The sequence below is a fragment of the Acipenser ruthenus genome, chromosome 19, assembly GCF_902713425.1.
Source record: "Acipenser ruthenus chromosome 19, fAciRut3.2 maternal haplotype, whole genome shotgun sequence".
In the NCBI taxonomy this organism is placed as follows: Eukaryota; Metazoa; Chordata; class Actinopteri; order Acipenseriformes; family Acipenseridae; genus Acipenser; species Acipenser ruthenus.
In genome coordinates, this window is record NC_081207.1 from 30,326,626 (window position 1) to 30,344,044 (window position 17,419).

The 17,419-nt window shown below is 41.1% G+C and overlaps 3 protein-coding genes across 4 annotated transcripts in view; 2 read left to right on the top strand and 1 right to left on the bottom strand.

Moving 5' to 3' along the window:
- Positions 1-5,478, top strand: part of gnao1a (guanine nucleotide binding protein (G protein), alpha activating activity polypeptide O, a) — a 79,332-nt gene extending 73,854 nt beyond the window's left edge. The window contains exon 8 of the mRNA XM_034040198.3: positions 3,257-5,478. Coding sequence (XP_033896089.1) covers positions 3,257-3,444 — 188 coding nt within the window. The 3' untranslated portion in view covers positions 3,445-5,478. The remainder of the gene's footprint in view (positions 1-3,256) is intronic.
- Positions 5,479-5,763: 285 nt separating this feature from the next.
- On the bottom strand, positions 5,764-15,521 carry tradd (tnfrsf1a-associated via death domain). Of its 2 annotated transcripts, none has more exons than XM_058992830.1 (6): positions 15,453-15,521; positions 13,099-13,202; positions 11,743-11,893; positions 11,250-11,530; positions 10,229-10,436; positions 5,764-9,869 (listed from the first exon to the last, which is right to left on the bottom strand). In XM_058992830.1, exons 2-6 carry the CDS (start codon positions 13,102-13,104, stop codon positions 9,565-9,567), a joined length of 951 nt encoding a protein of 316 aa, XP_058848813.1. In that variant the 5' UTR covers positions 13,105-13,202; positions 15,453-15,521; the 3' UTR covers positions 5,764-9,564. The 2 variants fall into 2 exon arrangements, with proteins under 2 accessions (XP_058848813.1, XP_033896372.2); XM_034040481.3 differs by lacking the exon at positions 15,453-15,521 and adding an exon at positions 14,136-14,426.
- LOC117424488 (F-box/LRR-repeat protein 8-like) lies at positions 14,697-17,289 on the top strand. Its single transcript, XM_058992832.1, is given in 3 exon segments — positions 14,697-14,973; positions 16,223-16,603; positions 16,605-17,289. Coding segments are annotated over 2 exon segments (666 nt in total). The 5' UTR covers positions 14,697-14,973; positions 16,223-16,511; the 3' UTR covers positions 17,179-17,289.
- Positions 17,290-17,419: the final 130 nt, after the last annotated feature.

A 17,419-nucleotide genomic window follows, 5' to 3' on the forward strand; every position in this document is an offset into this window, starting at 1 on the left:
ATGTTACTGTTCAATTGTGACGGCTGTACGGGTATCATGGAATGAACTTTCTTTTCTGTTATTTCAGCATCCTCTTTATTTCTCTCGCTCTCTCGCCCCCCTCTTTCACAAATCTAAGAAATTGAAAAGAGGGGGCTCCTAAGTGGCACATCTGGTAAAGGCAGTCCACGTGGAGTGCAGATGCGCCCTATAGCCTGGAGGTCGCCGGTTCGAGTCCAGGCTATTCCACTGTACACTGTGGATAGGGGTCCCCAGTGGGTGGCGTACAATTGGCTGAGCACAGCCCGGGTGTGGAGGGCTCAGGTCGGCCAGGGTGTCCTCGGCTCACTGCGCACCAGCGACCCCTGTAGACTGGCCAGGCGGCTGTGGGCTTGCCTGTAAGCTGCCCGGAGCTGCGTGGTCCTCCGACGATGTAGCTCTGAGGTGGCTGCATGGTGGGCCTGCAGAGTGAAAAGAAGTGGACGGCTAGCGGCACACGTTTCGGAGGATGCATGTGTCTGGCAAAATAATTGGCGATTCCAAATTTAAAAAAAAGAAATTGAAAAGAGCTAGAAGATGAATAACATTCTCTGGACAGCGCTAGCATGCCTTTGAAGATCACACACTAAATCCTCATTGTAATGATCTGAATCAGGATCCTGCCGCCCTTGTAACTCAGCATTAATCCTGTGTCTCGTGTGTGTCTTTTTCTTAAAGCAGCTTTATTAGTTTAGGAGAAACGGTGTTCCGATCCGCTGTTGTTTAGACTCCATTATGTCTCATCAGCAAAGTCTGCATTAAGGCAACTTGAACACCTATCATCTAAAAGACCCTTTTCATCCAAATGATCCTTAACCAATCTGGAGGGGCGTCCTTTCTCCAGTATCTCATGGGAATAAACATGATCCCAGCACCTGTTCTATAAGTGCAGTTTGGATAAAACGGGTTTGACTGCATCTTCCTGTAAGAGGAATATAAGTGCATCCAGGGTTAGAAACTCGCACTAGCCAGTCGCACCCAGTCCTGGGTTTCAGACTACCCTCAATTACATATGTACATGATCAGGTATGCTGGACTTTGTGCAGTCAGACCTCTGTTACAGAATGGGTTCCTCTCCCTATAGCTGCATGAACAGCTCCTAATAGTGAGACATACTCAGTAATATGCCTAAACAAGCGTGATTCTGCAGTCCAAGACTGGGTGCAGGACTCGTTCCCACCTGTGCGTCTGTTCATGACCTGAGTGGAACGTGGCTGTGATTCGTGGTTCTATAAGCAGTGTACTGCAGCTCCTCCCTGCTCTGGACGTGTGCCTGGTGGGTGCGTGGGCACACAGGGGGGCGGGTGGCTGGGTCTCTCTGCTGGGTGGCAGAACGCTCGGAAGTTCAGATTGATACATCACCACAATTCTATTAGATCATCCGGAATCCCTGAAGAGAGAAGACAGGCTGTCTGAAATTCACACCAACAGTGGGCGGCTGGACACCCACCTTGTTATGGCTTTATGGCTTTAGTAAAATAGACCTTGTTGTGGTGACACTTGAATTGGACACCCTGTAGCATTTATTCATAACACCTCCATAGAGGCTACATAATACTGTATAATGTACTTCAAAAGTCATTTGAAACCCCCACAGAACATGCATATTAGTGTTCTTATAGCACTTCTTACAGACCAGCTGGAATTGAAAATCTAGTGTTTTAAGTGCATTTGTGTGACTGGTAGCCATGAACACCGGATTACTATTGGAAACTATTAAATATTATAGCACCATTTGATATGCTTGTCAGTTTTTTCGATGTGATTCTAAAAGATCACGTACGTGGTTATGCAGTGTTATGTAGCCTATATGAAGGTGTTATGAATGCTACATAGTGTAGTTTCCAAATCAAATAAAGCATAACCCTTTTTTTGTAAAACAATTATGGTGCAGAATTTTGGTACATACCAATGATTTATTTTATTTTATTTTGTTTTTTAGTGTAGCCTGGCAGGTAAATACACGTATCGTATCGTGAAGTTTTTATTTTAACGAAAGGTTTTTTTTTTTTTTTTTTAAACAGTGCTTTTGAAAAAACGAGAATAACATTTTTGAAAAATGGTTGAAAAAAAGTGTTATGGATTGATTTAATCGCTTGTTCTGTGCTTGCCGTCTTCACTGCAACACGCAAACCAGTGCGTGCACACAAAGCAGACATTTTTTTGCGAGGATCCTTGCCAGAATGCGTTGCTAGCTTACTGCCTGCTCCTCCACGCAGGGAGGAACCAGTGTCCTCCGGGAAGGGCTCCAGCAGCAACAGGTTGCAGGGACCAGGCATCATCTGCCGGGGAAGGAACAGATGGAATCTGGGCTCTTATGCAAGCAGTTAACATGGAAGTCAGATATGCTGGCGGGCTGAAGCATCCAGTCAGCTGCAGTAAAACAAACACCTAGAGTGGCCGCTCCCACCCTCATGTGCTCAGAGAGATAGGAGGACCCTCCCCCTCCCCGCAAGCTGCTTTCACTTTTCAATATTTTCTCTGCACTCCTACAGCTTGTGTGTCCCATTTTGCATCCAGCATTTTCTCCTGCTGTTTAGTTTGTAAAAGCAATGTGTTCGGATTGGCAGAATTACAAGGACATGCGTTCCTATGTTAGGGACTGTAGGGTTCCTTGAGCCCATTCATTTGCACTGTGTTATTGCATTGAGAAAAAATTAAACGGATGGCTTTGGTATGATTGTTACTTTAGACAGCACAATAACCATCTCTTTTAGTTGTTGACAACTCAACAAAGCATACCGAAGGACAGCTTCTGATGGCTTTTGACTGTTTCCACAACACTGTCAGGTTGTTTCTGAGTTTTTGTTGTGTTAAAGTACTTTGATGAGGGCTGCTCTTCTCTTCCACTTGCCTGCCATTGACGTATGTAATGTAGGCCACATCATTTATAATAGGAAATGCCAACAGCATCTCGTGCACAGCTAAGGTATTGCTTACAACAATGAAGGAAACCTGTCTATAGAGACACTGATTTAGACATATAAGGCAGATCCGAAGGTGGTGCTGGCTCTAACGTCTATAGAGACACTGATCTCGACATATATGATAGGCAACTAGAACTGAAGAGCAGCTCCTCAGCTCAGATTAAAGCACCTTACCGCAGACAAGTTAGGAGACAAAATATGAGAATGCAAGTTGAAGCTGCTTGCTCGTTAATCTAGGTATTGGGATGCTTTGCAATGAATCCTCTTTTTTCAACCCCCCTTTTATTGGTTCTCCTCTCCTTGCTCGCCAGGACCCAACGTCTACGAGGACGCAGCTGCCTACATTCAAGCACAGTTCGAGAGCAAGAACCGCTCGCCCAACAAGGAAATCTACTGTCACCTGACCTGCGCCACGGATACAAATAACATCCAGGTGGTGTTCGACGCTGTCACCGATATCATCATTGCCAACAATCTCAGAGGCTGTGGCTTATACTGAGCGCCCTGCACACAAACTCATTTGGTAACGGTTATTAAAAATGCAAGTTGGTAAATAAAGGCGTAATATAGATTTATATATATATATATATATATATATATATATATATATATATATATAGGTGTGACAAAAAAATAACAACTTTTTAGTTTGTCTCAAAGAGCTGGCGATAGAACGGATCTATTCAAAACCCAGTCCCGCTGCTCCAAGGAAGCGAGAGACATCTCATTCTCCACCCAGCCCCTTCTCACTGTCTTTACTGATCTCAATGGAACAACCCCTTTTTCTTACAGAAATTACAATAATATTACAAGTCATTATTTTTTTTTTATTTTTTTTTTATTTATTATTATTATTATTACTATTTGTATTATTTATATTGATATTTATTGTGAAAAAGGGGGCTGGCTTGAGGCGTTTTTGCCTCTGAATTTCCATTAAGAACAATACAATTCTCAATACAAATACAGGGCAGGGTTTTCAGTACTTTTTTTAGTTCTGTTCAGCTCTTTGATAGTTTAGAAATATTTCTGAGGACACGCAGGACAGCACAATATCAGCTCTTGCTCCATTTGTAAAAAAAATTTTGTAATTTTTCTTTTTCTTCACTGGTGTGGAATGTGAATCCTCCCAAGTTGTCCACAGTAATGGGGCTGGATGTTTCTCACAAGGGGTTTCCTTCACTGCACACCACGCTAACGGCATATTAGCCAATTAAATCTGAATTATGTCATATTGGTGCCAACCTCCCCTTTGGCGGGCTTGGGGTAGAAGTAGAACACTAGGTTATTGTAAAGAAGAACTGAAATCATGTCATGAACTTTGTACCCCCCCCCCCCCCCTCCCCTCCCCTCCCCTCCCCTCTCTGCGGGCTGGTAAATTGACTCTTGTTTCTGTTCCCATGCTGCTAGCATGACCTTTTGGCCTTTGTACAAAAAAATAAAGAATAAAAAGATTCAGAAATCACAGCCGTCCTTAAAATTGTAAATGTAATGTTGTGAGCACAGGATGGTGGCTGTGTGTTTCCTTATTACACTTTAGGTCAGGTTCTAGCCAAGTAGAAGGTAAAAAATAACGATAATAATAATAATAATAACAGTAATACTTTGAAAAATGACTATTTCTTGTGCTTTGTAGCTACTACAGATTTTCCCCCCTTTTTTAAAAAATGTTTTATTGCATTTTTTTTGCAACGGCTCTAAGGGGCGTTATACCGTTCATAGTGACCGATATTGATGTAAATAGACTGCACTGGATCCTTTCCTGCCTGATTGCCCTGCATTTGCAAGCATCTTTACTGCACTGGAGTCTGTTTTCAGAGCACTGTGGATCACAGGCAGTCTGGCTGTACAGTTAACATGGTTCATGCGCTTTCTCTTAGTTTCAACTTGTAATCCAAATCGACTTGTTCACCCCTCCAGGTCGGTATAGAAAAGCACAGCCCCCACTGGCCAGTAGATTAAAAACAAGATGCTTCTCTTTTAGACTTTACTCTGATAAATACTCTCTCTCTCTTTCTCACACTCTCTCTCTGTCTGTCTCCCCCCCCCTCTCTCTCTCTCTCTCTCTCTCTCTCTTCAGTGAATGCTTTTTTGTGCTGCTTATCTCTCTTTTAGTGAATGGTGTTTCTCTCATGTGGGATGTTTGTGCTGCAAAACCAATCGAATGTAGTGTTTACAATTAAAACCACAGTTTTCATGACTTCATTCTTTGTCCTTTCTACTTTGATTATAACTTTGATCTTTTCACTTAAAAGAAAATAAAAATAAATAATAATAATAATAATAATAATAAATTGCTTACGTTACTATCAATCACCGCTGTAAAATAAAATAAAAATAATAATAATAAAAAAATAAAAATGAAACAATAAAAATACAACAAATGAAACCCAGTGGCTGATGAGAGCCGTACCTTTTTAAGCTTTCTTTTACCAATAAGTGGTTTTTTTGCTATATATTCTAGACACTGCCGGTCTTTCTCTTACAATGGAAAAATTCATGTGATGCTCAATAAAGAGAATGTTTGTCTGTATCTGTGGTCTCCCCAAGATTGCTTTTCAGACTTCTAATCATTTTCTTGGCAACTCCTGTAGATTGGGTTAATGTGTGATCAGCAGCAACTGGTTTCCATATCAGCTGACGACCGGGGGTGTGGGGGTGTGGGGGGAGGGGGGGAAGGGGGAGGGGGGAGGGGGGGTCCATCTGGGTGTCTCTTTAATTAACAGGTTTAAGCACTGCTGCTTTTCAGATAATTGAGCAATGACTTTCTGTGTACCAAGGATGTGAAAACCAACATATTTAACAGTCCATAAAAATATTATTATTATTTATTTCTTAGCAGACGTCCTTATCCAAGACGACTTACAATTGTTACAACATTTCACATTATACAGATATCACATTATTTTTTTTTTTACATACAATTACCCATTTATACAGTTGGGGTTGTTTTTTTTTTTTTTTTTTTTACTGGAGCAATCTAGGTAAAGTACTTTGCTCAAGGGTACAGCAGCAGTGTCCCCCACCTGGGATTGAACCCACAACCCTCTGGTCAAGAGTCTAGAGCCCTAACCACTACTCCACACACTTCTTACTTCCATCCCTCAAACGGTGGTGGTATTTATATCATGTCACCCATTATAATTGAATGAACACACGCCTGTATGTGCTGACCAGAACCCCTTTAAAGGGATCACGACAATCCACCCATGTATTATTCTATACAGTCAGCCTCGTCCCTGGGGCTTCAGAAGCAGTACTATTGTCATATATGTAAGTCATCTAATAAGGTTTAACAAAACCTTTCTAACACCCCACCGTGCGTTCTATTTTATGTTAATTTAATATAAACGCTGAACGATAGCTGATAGCATCATCATTAATAAACAGCTGATTATGATGTATTTTGGAGATATTTTACATTTTCTCGAATAACAAAAAAATTATAAAAATAAAATACATGCGTTTTCCACCCTGTGAGTGGAATCCAGGCTTGGCCTGGATTAGAAGAGACACAGGTGGGTACCCTGCAATAAACACAGGTGACCCTACGCGTTGTGGTCAATAGAACTATATGAAACAAAGCTTCAACAGCGCCCTCTGCTGGTACTGCTATGAAACTGTACTTCAACTGTTGGCCTGATATTATACTGTGTAGTAGGTACCTAGTTGGGCAATAATTTCTATTGAAAGAGATTTACGGTGGTATTGAAATAAATCTTAATAATAAAAAAAAGTTTTTGCTGCAAGCTAAAAATATTGTTTTTGGCAACGCTTGATATTTGCTGGGCTATAACTTTTAATTTATTCTTTTGTATATATTTTTATTACTCTCAAACCACTGGGTTTGCTAGATTTGAACCCAGTCCCCCATGGAAGACCAGCACAGCATTTCACTGAATTGTCACATTGCACCAAGAGTAAAGCTGGCATATTATTACACATTATTACATTTTGTGACATGGACCTGGGGATAAGTGGTGATTTTCAGCTGGGTTTATTGTGTGACTTGAACTGGATTTAAAGCTAAACCTTACAGGTCTATAAGGCAAATTAAACAATTATTTTTCTAAACAAGAGAGTAACACCTGTGCCTCAAGTTGGATTTAAACCAATTATCCTTGGCATCAGAGTCCGATGCTCTACCAAGTGAGCTAGCCAGAGAACTGCTTTCACTAATTATTTGTACACTATGTAGATTGAGACTGGGTAATATTTTCAACACAAGACAAGATGTGAACCACCTGAACCTGAAAATGATTTTGAGAAGGAAGCTCCTGCCTGTGAGCGACACCCTTATAGAGAGGTGGGTATTGAACACAGTGGAAGATACAAGTCATTGGAATGCATCAAGAAAAGCAATTACAAACTAGAAAACATCAAGACAACAGCATTGACTCACAAACCAAATACGGAAACCTCTCTTCTAGTCTTTATATGGGGACTTACGGGAGACGCAAATGCATGACGATCTCATATGAGGATGCCATTTTTCCTCCCAAAAAAATTGAAAACATTTCCAATGAAAAATATATGTATTATGTGTCCAAAACTACTTTTTCTGTCAGCTATTTTCAATATTTCGCACATGAAAGGATTAAACAAAAAAAAAGAATAATAATAAAAAAATAAAAAAAAAAACAGTTGAGATGTTTACCAAAACAGCTTCCTCTGGTAACTCTGAAAATAGGTCAGATTTCCTGAAACAAACCACAAGTGGAAAAAAAAAAAAAGATTGACTTTGAGAAGGTACCATTTAAGATCCGCCTGTATTTGTTTTTTGCCCATCATCAGTATTATGTCTTATAAAAAACTTTTAAATAATCCACTGCTGAAAAAAAAAGAATGCTGCTGCTATGAATGCCGACATCCACAAATAAACGAGTTCCAAAGCCTTGTCACACACACCAGACTACAACACTGCTGGAGAAACCAACAGCACTTACAGGGTTAAACTAACATGTTTCTTCAACCCATGAACCACACTCATTTTCCTTTGAAAACATCACAACACAAGCTGCATGGAATTTGATACGTTACATTTAGACTCCACTTTTGCCGTTAACAACATAAGAGTAAGTTATCATAACCATATAGGAAAGAGAAAATTTAAGTAACAGTCAAAAATTATAGAGCCTGTCCTCAAACGAGGACAACGTCACTTAATGGGTTAATAATGTTAACACTTTCAGTCCTGCAGGACCTCAGGGTCCCTCCTTCACTTAACACCGTTTAGAATCCTAAAAGTCCCTTTTAACTAAATATATGTAAAAAAATGTTTGTCCTGTTCTCGTGTAAACTCAATAAAGGAGTTCAGGACTGAAAGGGTTAAACTCCTCATTTTTAGTCATGCTTGCCCTGCTAAAATGTGTTCATTGCTTTGAGGGGATCTGGTCTAGAAAGGCGCTATATACAGTAAGTGCAACATATTTAATAAATTAATACGCTGAGGCTGTCTCTGATTGTGGGAATTTCTGTTATAATAAGCAACACCCCACACACATGAATCACGATACAAAAACAATACAAAAGCACACTCGACGATGCATAGATGCACGTGTTTAAAAAAACAAAACAAAACAACAGCAACTGACATTTATTGTCAGACTGTACGAAAAAACAGATTTCATTCGAGCTGTGGAAACAGGTTAGTGCTAAGGGCAGACAGGGCAGAAGCTTTGCTACTGTTTTCTAATGCAGGTGAATGAGCTGCCTTCATCCCACTGTCGAGTGAGAAAGCATGGATGGAGGAAGCTGGATAACCACCCAGAGCTTTATGAAAATAGATTCACGATTAGAGCTTAAGCCTGAAGACAACGTCAGTCTTTGAAGCACTGAACAGAAAAACTGCATAACCCGTGTCTGCATGTTCTACAGCAGGGCTGCATTCCCTGGAAAGAGAACTCCCTTGCCTCTGTGGAAGCTGTTGACACTAAAGCAGGGGCTCATCTTCATCGCAGTGCCGTGCTGACAGACGCTGCCGTTCCTAATATTGATCTGCAGTGCCATTACTGGCTGTAATTGTGCTTTAATTTAAGGTTCCAAGCCAAGGGTGTGCCGGCTAATTCAATTATTACACTGCGATTACAGATTACATTAGCCTTTCCCATAAAAGAATAATAAAAAACAATCATGCATACTTGTACAAGAACTAAACACCTGCCTGTCTAATTTAAAAATAGTACTAACGCAGCAAGCAGTGTCTGGCGGTGAATACATGATCACCAGTTGTAAATTGGAATATCACTCCTAACACAGATTCTTTCTCGGAGTCTGCAATAATGAGGTGCTCTGAGCTGCACCTTTGAAATCTTTGCAGTCAGATTCAGCTCAGAGTCTGTGAGCTATTATTATTAGCAGCTCGAATGGTGTTGGAAGCGCAGGAGCAGCGTGCTTTCTGCACAGGATTTTATTTAGCTGATGTAAAACCCTGCTATATATATATATATATATATATATATATATATATATATATATTACTTTTAGCGCCCTCTGTTATGTTTGGGACCTATTACTTCTTGAAATAAGTTTTTCCGAAAACTGAAAAAACAACGGTTTTCATTCAAAGTTCCGGAAAAAAAAACGGAGTTAAGAGGAGGGGGTTCGTCCTGCACTTGGCTCACTGCCTCTCTGCGGGCTGGATATCCAGCATCTGCTCTGCGATTCCCATCAGCCCGTTCTCCTCCAAGGCGCTAATCAGCCTGCTCAGCTTGGCTTTCTTCCCCTCGGACTGGCGGAACTTGCTGAGCATCTGGTAGGCCTGCTCATAGAGGCCGTCCCTGTCAAACTCATAGGCCAGGTTATCGATGGCAGGGTCTTTCAGGGCTCTGCATCCTTTCTGCAGAGAGCGGCCCACCTTCTTCCACTGCTTGCCGATTACAAAGGCAAACTTCTGATGATCCGAGGAGGTCAGCCGTCTGTCATCTGAAAGAACGGTTTGTTCACTTTAATTTAGTGAAATGTAGTGAAACTGATACAAATGTGGTACTGCGTTTGTTGTTAAAGGTTTAGGAAATAGCACACAGGTGGCAGTACAGTTGAAAGCTCATCTTTGAAATTGTATGTTGTTTTCAATAATTTTTTTTTTTTTTTAAATTGAATGTTTATACAGAAAGTCAAATTCATTAGTTCATCTTCTACAAAAATCATTAGTATAATACATTTTTACATTTTCTATTTGAGTGTATATAATATAGCTGCCTTCTTCCAGTAGTGTAAGGTCATATTTCATTGATTACATCCTTTGGCCACTCCTTTATTTCTGTTCATGTAAGTTCCCCTACCGTAAACTCTTCCTTGGAACTTGAAACTGTGGCTCGGGAGCAGAGAGCCTTCTTCCCTGGAGTTCAGGGGTAATGCCGGGGACAGAGGCTCGGAGGATGAGGAGGAGGAGCCGTTGTGCACGGCTTCAGAGGGATGCCTGTTATTCAGCATCAAACTCTGGAGAGTCGTCTCCAGCTGGGCTACTTCATCATCCCTCAGCCGATCAGGCTGCAAACACAAAGGGCAGGCAAACCCTGGCTCATTATGCATTTCATTATTTAGTATTAATCAAAGAGCGAAAAAACCTGCACTCAAAGAATGACCTTTCCACAATCACCAGCTCCTCTCAAATTTACTGAAATACACCTTTAAACTGTGCTGCCGTCCAGCTAAAACGTCTGTTACTTCTGAAACACAAGGGTGCGGTTTGCATTTCTGTTTAAATTATGTATGTCCAATTATAATTTTTCCCCCCTGATTTTCTCCCAGTTTGGGTTCAGTGGTCGTCTTCCGATCCCACAACCAAGCCAGCTTCCTTTTTCACCCAGGAACTCGACAGCGGAAGTCAGTGAGCTTCCAACGTCTGGAGGACAAAGGCTAGCCCCGCAGGTGTCCGCTCTGAGCTCACTGGGCACCTGGCCAGCAGGGTTCGCTGTAGAGCGATGAGGAGAAACATTTACTGCCGGTTTTATTTCACTAACCCACAGGTGCACCAGAGCAATGACCAGCCTTCTTCACACAGCCAGGACGCGAACCTGCGCTGTATGAGTCACCCTGCGCACCACCAAGTAAGCCACTCAGGGACCCCCCCGGTTTGCATTTCTTTGATAGCATGGTTTACAGTCATTGTAACAGAATTGTGTTTGTTTTGATATTTGTAGCCACATGTGCTGAGTCACTAGTCAACTAGGGGAATACTCCCAAAGTAATCTCAGTGCCCTCTTCACAGTGCAGTGTGTTTGTGTGTATCACTGATGCCCCTCCCCTCCCCTGCTATCCCTATAGCTGTTAAACTACAATATTGTAAAAGACTCTTCTCACCTGGGCCTCCTTGATGCAGAGCAGACAGCGATCTCGATCTTTGAGAAAATCGTCCAGTGTTTTGCTGCCAGCTTTGAGTTTAGTATCAAACTCCAGTTCCTCTGTGACGGGGAGCACAGCCTTCAGGTGCTGACCCAAAAACTGCTTGAGCCCTCCGCTGGTGTAGCTCTCGAGAAACGCTGTGCAGTGTATCTCGTCAGAGAACTTGATCTGGATTATCAGGGCTGATTCAGTGTCATGTACTTTCAGAATTTCATATCCATCCAGGCCACCCGCGGAATCTAAAGTAGAGGGAGACACAACGGCAAACACACTGTGGCTGAAGCAGTGGCTAAAGCTAGTTACCGTTAACTTCACCTTGCAGGGCGACCTCAAGCTCCTTACAATAATCAGTTCTCAGATACAGAGCCACAGGTCTCTAAAGGTGTCATTTCAAAACCTAGCGGGTTAGTCACCAGCCACAGCCCTACCCAAGACATACTGGGCTACATACCTGATAGTGTTAGCTTAAGAGCTTTGAAAACGTTGATTTTCTGTTCCGGGTCTTTGTACAAGGCTGGAAGATCTACCTGTTGGAGGTTCGACTGAAGGAAGAGAAACGCACTACCAGCCCACCCCCCGGATCCACAGCTTGAGGTCAGTTTCTAAAAGAAAAAACACAAACAAAAACCACATTCAGCACAGTTGCCATCATTCCTTACAAATCCCAATTCCCTTCACTGTCTGCCCAGTCAACCCAGTACCTACACATAAGGATGCACCTGTACTTATGAAAGTTTGCACATCTTTTAGCATAAACATTGAAGCAAATAGTGGTTTATTTTGTTTTTTTTGTCTTTTGTTTTTTGGCATGGTCGTCGATTGTACTCATCATCATGCTACTTGTTTAACAGCTCTTGCAAGCAATTCCAATTCCAAGTACTTCAAAGCAATTCCTTTGAAAGACATATTTTAAAAAGGAATTGGAATTGAAAAAAGATAATTGACCCGACCCTGCTTGCAGTATCTCTGGAATGGTTCACACCCTCTCCATGAAACCTGGAACTTGCAATGAAACACCTCAGGTCCCTCGGGATTTACAGGAGAAGCCTAAACAATGTTAACTGTTTCAGCACTGCAGACCTGTGTACCGGACTAGAAGAGAGAACTCCACTTAGAAGTGATGCCTGCTCTGGTAGTACAGGAAAGATAACTCCACTAGTAAAATACTAATAATAGAAAGAAATAATAGGATTGTTTTTTTAATTTCAGACACTGAGACTGTATAATTAGCTATCCTTGGTTGGTCTTTCTGTTACATCTCTGGACCACGCATGTGAATTAATACTGTAATCATAATTTAAAGTTGAATTACACAACAACCCTGCTGGTTGTACAGGGTGTGACCGATCATGGGGTATACTGTGACTTCGCACTGCATTCGATTCTCACCAGCCAGAAGACAATATGGGCCAGGCTGTCTGAAACACACTGGTGCCGACTGAACAGATCTAAACAGTGGCAAATAATGATACCTCGTCCTTTAAATCAATCCGTCTGAGATATACACTGTGTACAAATACCCAGCACAGTTCTGAGGAACGCTCATCGGCTAAAAATGACGATGCTTGCATTTCTTCAGCTTCTTTACAATGTGTTTTGTATTAGCATTGCTTATTATGAAACAGGAACCTTGTACTGTTGAGCTATCTGTAATACCCGCCACCCCCACTACAGTAAGCAAAACACTGGCCTTAGACATTAGTACTGTATTCTCCCCAAGCTGAAAAGCAACAAAGCTGCACAGTCACCAGGTTGTGTTTTCCACTGCTGTGCATTGCTACAGACAAAGGGAAGCGTAGTACACTACCTCCATACTGTCTGCCTCTTGTGCATTACGTGTTGCTCAAGTCCAAACCGTGCTCAAACTTTAGGCTTCTTTAAAGCTGCACGATCCACTGCAAATTCAAATCTCTAAAAACAGAAAGAAAGAAATGAGAACGAGTCAGATCATTGGAATGAGTCCGTGTGTAAATAGCTCTTGCCCAGCTTCATGAAGACTCTCTGGGAGGAGTCAGGTTGAGTTTTATTACGCTGACACACCCGTGCAACCATCAGGAGTTTCAAAGTGTTTCGAAGCTAAGAGCAATTTCATTATTCTCAGAAGAAACAGGCGAGCCCTGCTTGCGTGATGGAACCCAGGCTGGTTCATACTTCCAACGCAGTCCCAGTTTGACACCATGAGAGCAAAACAAACACACACAGCTGCTGAAAGTTTCAGCCATAAAACTTGAAATAACACACACACCGAGATACACACACAGGCTCACAGACACAAACACACACCGAGACACACAAACACACACAGACTCACAGACACACACACACACACGACAGTTTACCTAGGCTTTATTACACATTGCTATGCCCTTTGCTACAGAACACTTTTATAAGGGATAGTTTCGTTTTAAACCCACTCACCAGGAGCAGAATTAGTTCTGCTGTGATTCTTACTGATGTTGGTTTGTTACATTAATGCAATAATTAATAAATATAATATGAATGCCCTGATTCGTTTTTTTTTTTTTTGTTACCGATTTAAAAATAATGGCATGCAAAGTGTTCTAAGCCATTACATTAAAATATTTATCCCACAACCTCAAAAACACTCGTGGCAAAACTTTTAACAGAAAAGTTTTTAACATTGAAATACTTCTGAAACTCAATGGAAATCTAAGTGTGTGTGTGTGTGTGGTGTGTGTGTGTGTGTGTATATATATATATATATATATATATATATATATATATATATATATATATATATATATATATATATAATTTCGCAATATAAGCTGAACAGAGATGGGAATTAATAACTAATAATTTAACCAAAAATGTTTAACTTACCAAAAAAAAAAAAAAGAAAAAAGTTTTCTTTGAATTGTGTAATAAGTACATGCACTACAAGCGCATCCGGACTTGTGGAGTGCACATATCCCCAAATTGTCTCAAGTCGTACAGACTTCACAAGACATCTTGAGAAAGTGAACGGAGCTCTCGGTTTGAGGCAGTGACCAAAGAAATCAATGGCAAATATATTTTAGCCGACAGGAAAACTTTGAGGAACAACGATAAGTCCGTTTTTAAAAAGTTATCTGCTCTCTTCCTGTAAAATTATAGTTGGTCACATGACCCTCAACATTTCTTAAATGTAAAGTTACCCAACACCGCCCCCTAGTGCCAGGTATCATAAACTGCAATCTTATTCAGGGGTGCAGACAGTGGTTGCAAATGATTGCTGATTTATTGAGAGTATAGTGCATATTGTGCTTTGTTCAGACTGATTTAAGTTTAACTCAGGTACTTGAGTACTTGGTATATTTTCCCCATCTATTTCCAGCGTTACAGGTGCAGGATCATATTACCTAAAAACAGGGCGTTCATTTTGTGAGTCACAGCAAGCAGCTTGCTGTTTAGGGTGTTGTGTATCACCACGCATCGTTTTATAATAATAATAATAATAATAATAATAATAATAATAATAGCTGCTGCAAAACGTACACACTCAGTAACAGACACGCCCACGCTAACAAGACTCCGCGTTTTCAATTGGCCGATCCCCAGGAAGCAAGCGAGCTGACTTCAGAGGGTGTGTGTTCGTTGAAGGGGGCAAGACCAATCTTATTTTTGTAACGTTCTCTGCTAATGAAATGGACTGAAACTTTATCTATGCAAAAGTAACCTGGTAAATATTTTATATTTTAAACTGTTACACCTTTTGTATAAACGTTTCCAACTATATCAGATACATTTTCAATTGAAAAAAAAAGTACACTGTTGTTGTTTATTGATTTGTATTTAATTTTACGTTAATGAATGTATTAAGTCGGTCCAGATTTTCCACTTCTCGTTTTAGAGAAGTGCCCTGTGGAAATGACTGGAAATTAAGATGAACATGTTTTAAAATTACAATACAGTGGAAAATATACCTCTACATTACAAAAAAAAAAAAAAGTAATTTGTTACTACTGTACCAAGCTTCCTGGCGTCATCTCTGTAACAAGTGTTACCATGTTCACTGGGACAGTTTGAGACAGTCCGTGCCTGCTTCTCTTAAACAAAAGTAATCCGAGACAGGTAAAACGTACCGGAATGCACTGGGGTGTGAGTTACTGTGTGTGTTTCACAGCTTTGAAAGTTGGGGTAAGATCTTCTCCTACTTACCTCTATGTGACAGATACTCTGCATCCTCAGTGTGCAAGGCATGGGCTGAAGCCATCTATCTGGTATTACACAGAGGTCAGGTGGGTTAAACAGTGCAATGTCGCAATCCTGTAATGCAACAGTATTTCATGAACGATACAATGGAACCCCTGTTTGGAGAAAAAGGAGTTAAAGACCATGGGCCATTTTCACAAAGCACTGCCAGCACTCAGCAGGCTGCAAGCTAGCTAACAAGCTATCTTATTTTTTATCTGTGTAAAAAAAAAAAAAAGAGGTATAGTTTTGTAGAAATCTGTTCAGCAGTATGTCTATAAGTATAAATGGGTTATTTTCATCATTATTGTAATTTTTTTTTTATGGAAGTGAATTGGATTTAGCAGACTGCTACCTGGAACTGCTTTGTGAAACTAGCTCCACATGACTATCTCAGTTGGGATTAGAGGGCAGGTTTAGATGAAAAAATGCACACAACATGACAGAATAAAATCACACTTTCTGTGTATGATTATATATGATTATACTGTTTCCTCAACAAAGATATTCAGACTTCAAAAGCTGCTTGTACACAGAGAATACTTGCTGAAAATGTGTCATCTGTTAATGTAGGATAAACAAAATACTTGAACTCTATGCCATATGCTTATTTTTTGTAACTTGCAGTCCTACAGTAGCTTTCAAATATTTTGGTATAGAAAGATTGTGCATATAAGTCTTATGCTGGTGTTTTCGAGAAGGAAACTTTTTAACTTCATTTAAATTCTAATTCACAGTTGTGAGTCTGGAACAGAAGAACATGCTTTACAGACATTCTGCCACTTCCTGACTAAAGTCAAGCACCTGAAGATAGTTCTGAAAGAGTCAGAGGTGATCAATCGCGGCATCGCGATTAAGGTTATAAAACATGCGACCGATGCAAACAGCAGGCTGAGAAACCTCTGTGTCAGTTGCACAGGAGAGAACCCTTTGAGCTACTCCGGACAAGATGTCCTGCAGACCTTTAGAAATGTCTGCCAGAACGAAGTGAGTGGCCTGTCTCTAAAGGAGGTTGACTTCCGCCACATGTCTTTCACTCTAGATGATTCTCTTATTATGCTGATCGCCACCAGAAGCCCACATTTACAGAAACTGTATATCAATAACCATACCCTGGTGCAACGTAACTGCAGAAACAGTTAAGCAGGTATTGACAGTATGCCCAGAGTTATCTACTCTCGGGGTGTTCTATGCAAGTTTGTCGGAAAAAGTGCTCAGTGAACTGCTGAAGCCAGAGAGACCCCCTTTCCAATTGCTTGAGCTCTTCTGCGAGCGGCTGGTCAGGTACATCCCTGCTATTTCCAGACAGTTTTGGGTGGTGCTGTGCAAAAGGCACCCTTCGCTATCTGTTAACATGATACTAGATCACACTTTCCCCGCTAAGAAGATCACATGGATTTTACAGCCCGGAATCCCCATGAAGAGCTTGGACCTAATCACATACATGTACCTGGTGAAAGAAGTCAATTTTGTAGCAAAAAACTACCATGCTTCATTGGAAAGGCTGGTTCTGCAGACCACGTTCTCCGAGAAGCTGAACTCGGCGCTGATTGAGCTAGCCAGCTGCTGCGTCTCCCTGAAGGAGATCCACTGTTACTGCGTGGTTTCGCAGGAGGTGGTGCAAGCCTTCATATCCTGCTGTCCAGGGCTGCGGAGGTACACGCTAAAGACTGTCAAAGAACTGCACCCATAGAGGTGCACTGTGATAAAGTGAAGCCAGTGGGAGGTGAACGATTTAGGGACAGCCTAATTCTGCTTCATCGCGTACTGTATGACAGGTCCTTTACTGTATAATGATGCAAACAGGCGCACAAGCTCCTAATTGGGTGTACTTTGTTTTCTGATAATTTGCAGTTACTCCTTTAGTTTCAAGCACATGCTCCTATGCCTTGAAACGCATCCTTGCTGTGTTTGATTTTTATGAAAACATCAGT

What these genes read in the sequence shown, in the direction of transcription:
- tradd (XM_058992830.1), bottom strand. An exon ending in TCTTAAGCTAACACTATCAG is followed by an intron (nt 11,531 to 11,742) that starts GTATGTAGCCCA and finishes CCTCTACTTTAG; the next exon opens with ATTCCGCGGGTGGCCTGGAT. An exon ending in GTTCCAAGGAAGAGTTTACG is followed by an intron (nt 9,870 to 10,228) that starts GTAGGGGAACTT and finishes CCGTTCTTTCAG; the next exon opens with ATGACAGACGGCTGACCTCC.